Source organism: Rhinopithecus roxellana, chromosome 5, assembly GCF_007565055.1.
Source record: "Rhinopithecus roxellana isolate Shanxi Qingling chromosome 5, ASM756505v1, whole genome shotgun sequence".
NCBI classification, from domain to species: Eukaryota; Metazoa; Chordata; class Mammalia; order Primates; family Cercopithecidae; genus Rhinopithecus; species Rhinopithecus roxellana.
In genome coordinates, this window is record NC_044553.1 from 133,405,032 (window position 1) to 133,416,309 (window position 11,278).

Below are 11,278 nucleotides of genomic sequence, written 5' to 3' on the forward strand. Positions count from 1 at the left end.
CGCACTCCCTACCCCTGGGGCCCAGCTCAGAACCGGGCAGACACCCCCTTCAAATGTCTTCGCACGTAGGTGTTGCAGTGTTTATCTGCTGGTGTCTCAGGGATTTGACAGTTTCCTTAATATTCCCACACATGGCCGAGAAAAATAAATAAATAAATAAATGCGCTGTCTTCCTTAAAAAAAAAAATAAGTAAATAAATAAAGTACCCAGTATTGTAAAGTAGGTTATCGTATTCTCTTATTTTGGATCCACTTTCTGCTTCCAAACGCAGGAACAGTGCTAGTATTGCTCGAGCCCGGGGGCTGGAGGACAGGGGTGAGGGTCTGCTTCCTCGTTTTGCACTGAATTAGGGCTAGAATTGGGGATGAGGGTAGGGGCGCATTCCTTCGGGAGCCGAGGCTTAAGTCCTCGGGGCCGTGTACCCGAGGCCGTTTCTCCTATTCCTGAGCCTCAGAACTGTCTTCAGTTTCCGTACAAGGGTAAAGAGGCGCTCTCTGCCCCATCCCCCCCGACCTCGGGAACAAGGGTCCGCATTGAACCAGGTGCGAATGTTCTCTCGCATTCTGCGCCGTTCCCGCCTCCCCTCCCCCGGCCGCGGCCCCCGCCTCCCCCCGCGCTGCACCCTCGTTGTTGGCTGCAGCCCGCGAGCAGTTCCCGTCAATACCTCCCCCCTTACACAGGATGTCCATATTAGGACATCTGCGTCAGCAGGTTTCCACGGCCTTTCCCTGTAGCCCTGGGGGGAGCCATCCCCGAAGCCCCTCATCTTGGGGGTCCCACGAGACCCCTCAGACAGGAACTGTGAAATGCTCACGAGATTAGGATATGCGCCAAGGCGGAGGCAGGGAGCTGCGAGCGCTGGGGAGGCAGCCACGCGGCAGCAGAGGCGCCCAGGCCCGCGCGCCACCCCTCTGGCGCCACCGTGGTTGAGCCCGTGACGTTTACACTCATTCAGAAAACGCTTGTTATAAAAGCAGTGGCTGCGGCGCCTCGTACTCCAACCGCATCTGCAGCGAGCAGCCAAGAAGCCGAGACTGAGCCGGCGGCCGCGGCGCAGCGAACGAGCAGTGACCGCGCTCCCACCCAGCTCTGCTCCACAGCGCCCACCTGTCTCCGCCCCTCGGCCCCACACCCGGCTTTGCCTAACCGCCACGATGATGTTCTCGGGCTTCAACGCAGACTACGAGGCGTCATCCTCGCGCTGCAGCAGCGCGTCCCCGGCCGGGGATAGCCTCTCCTACTACCACTCACCCGCCGATTCCTTCTCCAGCATGGGCTCGCCTGTCAACGCGCAGGTAAGTCTGGCTTCCCACCGCCGCAGGGCCGGGGGCTTGGGGTCGCAGAGGAGGAGACACTGGGCGGGACGCTCCAGGAGATGAGTAGGGGGCTCCCTTGTGCCTGGAGGGAGGCTGCAGTGGCCGGAGCGGTGCCGGCTTGGGGGCTCGGGACTTGGCTCTGAGCGCACGCAAGCTTGCCATAGTAAGAATTTGTTCCCCCTTCCGGAGGCAGGTTCGTTCTGAGCAACGTCTGGTTTGCACTCCAGGACGGATCTCTGACATTAGCTGGGGCAGACGTGTCCCAAGCACAGACTCGCTAACTAGAGCCTGGCTTCTCCGGGGAGGTGGCAGAAAGCGGCAATCCCCCCTCCCCCGGCAGCCTGGAGCAGGGAGGAGGGTGCAGCGGGCGGGTGTGTAAGGCAGTTTCATTGATAAAAAGCGAGTTCATTCTGGAGACTCCGGAGCGGCGCCTGCGTCAGCGCAGACGTCAGGGATATTTATAACAAACCCCCTTTCAAGCGAGTGATGCTGAAGGGATAACGGGAACGCAGCGGCAGGATGGAAGAGACAGGCACTGCGCTGCGGAATGCCTGGGAGGAAAAGGGGGAGACCTTTCATTCAGGATGAGGGACATTTAAGATGAAACGTCCGTGGCAGGATCATTTCTCTTCGCTGCTGCATGCGGCACCGGGAACTCGCCCCACCTGTGTCCGGAATCTGCTCGCTCACGTCGGCTTTCCCCTTCTGTTTTGTTCTAGGACTTCTGCACGGACCTGGCCGTCTCCAGTGCCAACTTCATTCCCACGGTCACTGCCATCTCGACCAGTCCGGACCTGCAGTGGCTTGTGCAGCCCGCCCTCGTCTCCTCTGTGGCCCCATCGCAGACCAGAGCCCCTCACCCCTTCGGAGTCCCCACTCCCTCCGCTGGGGCTTACTCCAGGGCTGGCATTGTGAAGACCATGACAGGAAGCCGAGCACAGAGCACTGGAAGGAGGGGCAAGGTGGAACAGGTGAGGAACTCTAGCGTACCCTTCCTGGGAAGGTGGGGGCTGGGTGGGAAGGGGCCCTGGAGATGGAGGAGCACAGTAGAGAGGATTAAGCCCCTGACGGGGCTGGCTGCACATCCCTAACTGGGAACCCTGGCTCCAAGCCCATTCCATCCCAACTCAGACTCTGAGTCTCACCCTAAGAAGTACTCTCATAGTTTCTTCCCTAAGTTTCCTACCGCATGCTTTTAGACTGGGCTCTTCTTTGTTCTTTTGCTGAGGATCTTATTTTAAATGCAAGTCACACCTAGTCTGCAACTGCAGGTTAGAAATGGTTTCACAGTGGGGTGCCAGGAAGTAGGGAAGCTGCAGGAGCCAGTTCTACTGGGGTGGGTGAATGGAGGTGATGGCAGACACTTTTACTGAATGTCGGTCTTTTTTTGTGTGTGATTATTCTAGTTATCTCCAGAAGAAGAAGAGAAAAGGAGAATCCGAAGGGAAAGAATAAGATGGCTGCAGCCAAATGCCGCAACCGGAGGAGGGAGCTGACTGATACACTCCAAGCGGTAGGTCGACTCTGTGGGTTGCTCCTTTTTAAAACTTAAGGGGAAAGTTGGAGATTGAGCATAAGGGCCCTTGAGTAAAACTGTTTCTTATGCTTTCCTTTATCCCTCTGTATACAGGAGACAGACCAACTAGAAGATGAGAAGTCTGCTTTGCAGACCGAGATTGCCAACCTGCTGAAGGAGAAGGAAAAACTAGAATTCATCCTGGCAGCTCACCGACCTGCCTGCAAGATCCCTGATGACCTGGGCTTCCCAGAAGAGATGTCTGTGGCTTCCCTTGATCTGACTGGGGGCCTGCCAGAGGCTGCCACCCCGGAGTCTGAGGAGGCCTTCACCCTGCCTCTCCTCAATGACCCGGAGCCCAAGCCCTCAGTGGAGCCTGTCAAGAGCATCAGCAGCATGGAGCTGAAGGCCGAGCCCTTTGATGACTTCCTGTTCCCAGCATCATCCAGGCCCAGCGGCTCTGAGACAGCCCGCTCCGTGCCAGACATGGACCTATCTGGGTCCTTCTATGCAGCAGACTGGGAGCCCCTGCACAGTGGCTCCCTGGGGATGGGGCCCATGGCCACAGAGCTGGAGCCCCTGTGCACTCCGGTGGTCACCTGTACTCCCAGCTGCACTGCTTACACGTCTTCCTTCGTCTTCACCTATCCTGAGGCTGACTCCTTCCCCAGCTGCGCAGCTGCCCACCGCAAGGGCAGCAGCAGCAATGAGCCCTCCTCTGACTCGCTCAGCTCACCCACGCTGCTGGCCCTGTGAGCGGGCAGGGAAGGGAGGCAGCCGGCACCCACAAGTGCCACTGCCTGAGCTGGTGCATTACAGAGAGGAGAAACACGTCTTCCCTAGAGGGTTCCTGTAGACCTAGGGAGGACCTTATCTGTGCGTGAAACACACCAGGCTGTGGGCCTCAAGGACTTGAAAGCATCCATGTGTGGACTCAAGTCCTTACCTCTTCCGGAGATGTAGCAAAACGCATGGAGTGTGTATTGTTCCCAGTGACACTTCAGAGAGCTGGTAGTTAGTAGCATGTTGAGCCAGGCCTGGGTCTGTGTCTCTTTTCTCTTTCTCCTTAGTCTTCTCATAGCATTAACTAATCTATTGGGTTCATTATTGGAATTAACCTGGTGCTGGATATTTTCAAATTGTATCTAGTGCAGCTGATTTTAACAATAACTACTGTGTTCCTGGCAATAGTGTGTTCTGATTAGAAATGACCAATATTAAACTAAGAAAAGATATGACTTTATTTTCTGGTAGATAGAAATAAATAGCTATATCCATGTACTGTAGTTTTTCTTCAACATCAATGTTCATTGTAATGTTACTGATCATGCATTGTTGAGGTGGTCTGAATGTTCTGACATTAACAGTTTTCCATGAAAACGTTTTATTGTGTTTTTAATTTATTTATTAAGATGGATTCTCAGATATTTATATTTTTATTTTATTTTTTTCTACCTTGAGGTCTTTTGACATGTGGAAAGTGAATTTGAATGAAAAATTTAAGCATTGTTTGCTTATTGTTCCAAGACATTGTCAATAAAAGCATTTAAGTTGAATGCGACCAACCCTGTGCTCTTTTCATTCTGGAAGTGTTGTAAGTTTCTGAAAGGTATTAGTGGAGACCAGTTTGTCAAGAAGGGTGGCTGCTGGAGGGGGACACGCCCTCTGTCTGATCCCTTATCAGAGGACAAGGAAACTACAGAGCTGATTTTAGAATATTTTACAAATACATTCCTTCCATTGGAATGCTAAGATTTTACTGCTTCTGGGGAGGGGAAACTGCTGTGTAGCAACTTTTGTGGGAACACATCTTTTCTGTTTCGGTACTCACAGGGGGAAATACTTACTTTGGTTGTGCTAATAATACATTTAGATGTTTTGATCTTAAGGGAACCCTTTAAGCAAACAGAACCTAGCTTTGTACAAACTATTTTAACTTTTTATTCCACAAAATCATGTGGAGGGTTATTCCACGTCAAAGATGAGCAAATTGAAGAATGGTTAGAATAAACAACTTTCTTGATATTCCGTTATTGGCATTAGAATCTTCCTGCTCGTTATATCCAGCAGGCTGAAATGCCTCTTGATACTTGGTTAAAAAAAATTTTTCAGGCAGGGCACGGTGGCTCATGCCTGTAATCCCAGCACTTTGGGAGGCCGAGGCAGGAGGATCACCTGAGGTCGGGAGTTTGAGACCAAGCCTGACCAACATGGAGAAACTAAAAATACAAAATTAGCCAGATGTGGTGGCACATGCCTGTAATCCTAGCTACTCAAGAGGCTGAGGCAGGAGAATCACTTGAACCAGGAGGCAGAGGTTGCAGTGAACCGAGATTGCACCATTGCACTCCAGCCTGGGCAACAAGATTGAAACTCTGTCTAAAGAAAAAAAAAAAGTTTTCAGTCCTTAACTCTAACATGTATACATGTTGTTGTACTCTTTTATTCTCGAAAGGAAAGGAGGGCTATTGCTCTAACCCTTATTAATAAATGCATTGTGGTTTCTGGTTTTTCTAATACCATATGCCCCTCATTCAGTTTATACTAGGGGAAAGAGGGAGAGAAAAAGTTGCTCAGAAATTGAAAGAGATCTCAAACAGCACAAATAATGGTTGATTGTTCTGTAAACAAAAAGTTACATAATAGCTCAAGAAGAAGTCAACATGACTCTGAACAAGCTTTAACTTAGAAATTTTATCGTCTTAAGGAAGAACGTGACCTTTGTCCGGGACATCTCTGGTAATGGGGCACTTACATGCATATGCACACGTACAAACCACAAGGAAAGGAAACTGCCCTTCTGCCCCTGCTCTCGAGTATCATGCAGGCACCATGCGCTAGATTTTCACACATGCTGGGTGGAAGAAGAGCTTCAGCGCCAGTCTTCTAATGCTTTGGTGATAATGAAAATCACTGGGGGCTTATGGGGTGTCACATTCAGTCGAGTTAAAAGTTTTAATTCAAAATGACAGTTTTACAATCAACCATTTTTTGTGCTGTTTGAGATCTCTTTCAATTTCTGAGCAACTTTTTCTCTCCCTCTTTCCCCTAGTATAAACCGAATGAAGGGCATATGGTATTAGAGAAACCAGAAATCACAATGCATTTATTAATAAGGGAGAGAGCAATAGCCCTCCTTTCCTTTCGCGAATAAGAGTACAACAACATGTATACATGTTAGAGTTAAGGACTGAGGTTGATGTTCTTGTCTGTGATATTTCTGCCCCTCCCATAAAAATGGACATTTAAAAGCAACTTGCTGCCCTTTAGATCACTCCTCTATCACACACCACTTGGGGTGCTGTGTCTGCTAGTCCTGCAATGACAGTGGCCTTACGCTCCCTGTTTGCTGTTTAAAGGGTAAATATTTTATAGCCTTTAAATATACCTAAACTAAATACAGAATTAATATAACTAACAAGCACCTGGTCTGAAATAACAAGACGATCTACCCTGTAAGGAGCCCAGCTGGTGGGCCAGGCACAGTGGCTCACACCTGTAATCCCAGCATTTCGGGAGGCTGAGACAGGAGGATCAATTGAGTACAGGAGTTTGAGACCAGCCTGGGCAACATGGCAAAACCCAGTGTGCTTCTGTTGTCCCAGCTACGCTACTCAGGAGGCTGAGGTGGGAGGATGACTTGAGCCCGGGAAGGGGAGGTTGCAGTGAGCTGAGACTGCACCACTGTACTCCAGCCTGAGTGACACAGCAAAATCCTATCTCAAAAAAAAGAAAAAAACAAAAAAAAGGAACCCAGCTAGCTCCCTTAGGTGTGCAATAAGAACCACCAAAGAAAGAAGAGGAAGAAGATTTCCCAGATGAAGAAGGGTAGCTGGACCTTCGGACATTGACCTGCTCCTGGGGACTTCAGTCATGGTCTCTGTCACCCCATGCTTACTCTAGAGGGTGAGCATCGCTTTCTCTTTGACAGTCTGGCCAAGGCCCAGACACAGACCCTTGCTCTAGCTTACCACACAGCCCAGTGGAGACCAGGCTGCTTCATCAAGATGACGTTAAAGGTCCAGAAAGAGGAAATCGGAAGCCATCCGATCCCCAGGGTTGACACCCCACCAAGCTTCCTGCTGACCACTTTCATGGGCTTCAGAGAAGTAACTCCTACCTCCTTTCTCCAGCTAAATGGCTCCTTCCAAATCCCCTTTAACTCACTCAGGATTGGACAACTCTCACGGACTATTAACTCTGGGTTTTTGTTGTTGTTGTTGTTTTTTTTTTTTTTTTTTTAGGCAGAGTCTTGCTCTGTTGCACAGGCTGGACTGCAGTGCTGCCATCTCGGCTCACTGCAACCTCTGCCTCCCGGCTTCAAGCAATTCTCCTGCCTCAGCCTCCTGAGTAGCTGGAATTACAGGCACCTGCCACCACTCCTGGCTAATTTTTGTATTTTTAGTAGAGACAGGGTTTCACCATGTTGGCCAGGCTGGCCTGGAACCCCCAACCTCAAGTGATCCCCCCGCCTTGGTCCCCAAAGTGTTGGGATTACAGATGTGAGCCACCACACCTGGCCTTCAACTTTCTTTTGAAAAAGACTTTGTCAGATTCCTACCCACAAGATATGGCCTCATGCTAATCTCAATAAAACAATTACCTGCCCCGTGCAGTGGCTCAAGCCTGTAATCCCAGCACTTTGGGAGGCCAAGGTGGGTGTAGTGAAACTTCATCTCAAAAAAAAAAACTACCTGAGGGCACCACTATTCAACATCGATAAAGACATATACACATAATTGAAGGGGATGGAGGCAGAAGTCATTTCCTCATGGGGATTATGTCCAGTTTAGCTCACCAGGATCCCCAGACCTGGCTCAGTGCCTGGCACATAGTACAAGGTTAATTAATATTTTGCCCAGTGGATGAATAAGTTATGTGCTATTTCCATATACAGAAATATATTCCACGCATATTCTTTAACTTCTCCTCTCCTGGTCCCTGTCAGCATATTAAGCAATGGGAATTTTACATCTTTTATGTCTGGCTGCAAAATATACCCCATTCCCATCCTTGCCCCCTGGAATTCCTTCACTGTCTTCCTGGATGACCTCTGCCAGTTCAACTTCAAAGCTGCCATTGTGCTTCTGGCTCCAAATTAATTTTCGGTGGGAAGAGGGAAGAGGAAAAATATTTATCTCTGTAGAATTGTGCATTGTAGATTGTGCATCATCTTTGCACATCACTGCATCTTGTGTAATTATCAAAATTAAAGGGTAGGATTTAACAATTTGTTCTAATAACAGTAATTTTGTATTAACAGCAATTCCCATGTGTGAATGAAAGTAAATCAATTATGCTATCTTTAATTAATGGACAAAAAAATTGAGACACAGTAAAAGTTCTCAGATGATTATCTCAAGGTAACGATCTAAAGTTTCAGTGTTTTTACAGTTGAAAAAAAGCTAAAACAAAATTAATCTCTAAATGGTGTATGAGTAGATGTATGAGACTTCCTCCAAACATAGAGTAACCAAACTCCTCACAAAAAAAAAAAAAAAAGAGAGAGATATGTGCCTTACTGGAATGCTGAATAGCAGAGTGCTTTAAATTGTGCTGTTTCCTATTAATATTAAAGAGTTGACTTTTAGGAAGTCTCAGTCGGGGACCTCTGTCTCTCTACTGAAGAGAAAGTTATTCTCCTTTCTCTTTCTTTTGCTTATTAAACCTCTACTCCTAAACACCACTCCTCCACCAAAAAAAAAAAAAAAAAAAAAAAAAAAAATCGTTGACTCTTAATTCCTCTCCCACTCCATCTCTTTTCCTTCTTCCCTACAGGCACTCTGCTCACCAGCCTTCTTCCATTCCTGGTGCATAGAACATGTGCTCCTGCAGCAGGCCTCTGCACTTGCAGTCCATCTGCCGGGGCCTCTTTCCCCAGGCTGGCTGCATCCTGTCATTTGGGACTCTCCTCAAAGGACATGTCCTCCAAGGGGCTTTCCCTGGTCATTCTATCTAGGGTGACTTCTGGAGATACTTGCTCCCTAGGACTCTCTATTTAGCTATCCTGCTCTGTTTTGTCACAGCCTGTATCCCTACTTGCAATATCTAATTTATGTGTTATTTTCCTTTTAAAAAATTGTCTGTCTCATCGAGTGCAGTGGCTCACGCCTGTAATCCCAGCACTTTGGGAGGCTGAGGTGGGCAGATCACCTGAGGTCAGGAGTTCAAGACCAGCCTGGCCAACATGGCAAAACCCTGTCTGTACTAAAAAATGCAAAAATTAGCCAGGGGTGGTGGTGCGCACCTGTAATCCCAGCTACTTGGGAGGCTGAGGCAGGAGAATCGCTTGAACCCAGGAGGTGGCGGTTGGTGACAGAGCAAGACCCTGTCTCAAAAAAAAAAAAAAAGAAAGAAAAGAAAAAAAATTGTTTATCTCTTATTCCTGAACTGTAAGTTCCATGTGAGCAGGAACCTTTTCTGTCTTGATCACATCTGTATCTCTTGTGTCTGTTAGGCCCTCAAGTGCATGTTGAATAAATGAAGATGAATGAGTGAATGAATGCAGATGAAAATTACAAAAATATCGACAGGAACATAGCTAGAACTTGAAGTGAAGATGAATTGTATGCTTCACAGATTTTCAGGGTAGAAGAGTATGCCCATTTGTTTAAAAAATTGCTTTCAAGGATTCCACAATATTAAGATGAGCAGCCAGCTAGCTTGGGAAAGAATTTTAAGGGGTATAAAAAATACAAGTAAACTGTAGGTCAGTGACACTTCTAGGCTAATTATAGGTTGAGAAATTGTCTCACCATTAAATGCAGAATGAATGCATATATAAATCTACATATAATCATTTTCAAAGAAACAAACAAAATTATGTTTTTCACTCTTACTGATATAAAACTTTCAGACTATCACAAAAATCCATTTGAGTTCACTGGTTCTTAGCAATCAGTGTGCTAAATGGTAAAACCTACAATTTAGTCTGCATTAAAATAGAAGAACAAGGGTTAGCTACTATCATTATCATTATCAATATCAACATCATTATCATAATTATCATTTGCCAAGAATACATCCAGACCTGAGGAGAAGCAGGTAGAAATAGGGTACACTGAATCCTGAGGAATCAGTGCAGAGTCTCTGAAGGGGGATGGTTGGATAGATTTCCATTTCCTTTGCATGCAGGAGAAAGCAACAGAAACATAAACCAGTTCCGTTGCAACACAATTTATTTTCATGGTTCCACACATCCATTTTTGGACTAAACTAAGCTGCCTTTCCTTTGCCCAAGCATTGTTCAGTTGCTTAAGAGGACACAGAGCAGTAAAGGCTCTGGAGCCTGCGTGGCCTTATGGCCATCAGCTCTCCCTTTTCTTTTTTCTTTTTTTTTTTTTTGTTTGAGATGGAGTCTCACTCTGTTGTGTAGGCTGGCTCACTGCAACCTCTGCCTCCTGGGTTCAAACGACTCTCCTGCCTCACTGCCGTCTCAGCCGCCAGAGTATCTGGGATTCCAGGCAACCGCTATCATGCCTGGTTAATTTTTGTATTTTTGTAGAGACAGGGTTTCACCATGTTGGCCAGGCTGGTCTCGAACTGCTGACCTCAGGTGATCCACCTGCCTCAGCCTCCCAAAGTGCTGGGATTACAGGCTTGAGCCACGGAGCCCAGCCAGCTCTTCTTAATAAGCCCTTTTCCCTTTCAGCTCATGGTGATTGGGTTTGGTACAATTAGGTGACTGGGAGGTCTGAGAAAACACAGGGGTTTAATTGTTGGTTATGTTAGAAGCAGGCCCATATGAAGGGACCACTATTAAAGGGTCTAGACTGAGCAAAAGGCAACACCTTAGTCCTAAGAGTAAATGACCCAGGTTCCAGTTGCTGCCATGCTTACTTTGGGGAACAATTTTTGGTCAGATTTATGGAAGCAATGATTTGTTTTTAGGCTTTTTGTCAATTATGTGACATCACAGCTAAATTTATCAAAACAATAGAATACACTGATCTAAATTTGGGGAATTGGATCCAATGTATGTATGTATTTATGTATGTATGTATGTATGTATTGAGGCAGTGTCTCATTTTGTCACCCATACTGGAGTACAGTGGCACAATCTCGGCTCACTGCAACCTCCGCCTCCTGGATTCAAGTGGTTCTCCTGCCTCAGCCTACCGAGTAGCTGGGATTACAGGACACATGCCATCATGCCTGGCTGATTTTTGTAATTTTAGTAGAGATGAGTTTTTACCATGTTTCCCAGGCTGGTCTCGAACTTGTGACCTCAAATGATCCACCCACCTCGGGCTCCCAAAGTGCTGGGATTACAGGTGTGAGCCACCGCACCCAGGCAAGAATTGGATCTAATTTAGCACAGTGGTCCAAAGCATAGACTTAACCCTGAATCCTCACTCTTAGACCTTGGGCAAGTTATTTAACCTCTCTGCTCCTTAGTTTCCCCTCCTGTAAGATGGGGATAATAATCGTATCCACTTCTTGGGG

The 11,278-nt window shown here is 47.3% G+C and overlaps 1 protein-coding gene across 1 annotated transcript; it reads left to right on the forward strand.

The window, feature by feature from the left end:
* The first annotated feature begins 951 nt into the window (after window positions 1-951).
* FOS (Fos proto-oncogene, AP-1 transcription factor subunit) lies at window positions 952-4,394 on the forward strand. Its single transcript, XM_010382670.2, is given in 5 exon segments — window positions 952-1,296; window positions 2,037-2,288; window positions 2,724-2,763; window positions 2,766-2,830; window positions 2,948-4,394. Coding segments are annotated over 5 exon segments (1,140 nt in total). The 5' UTR covers window positions 952-1,155; the 3' UTR covers window positions 3,590-4,394.
* The last annotated feature ends 6,884 nt before the right edge of the window (window positions 4,395-11,278 follow it).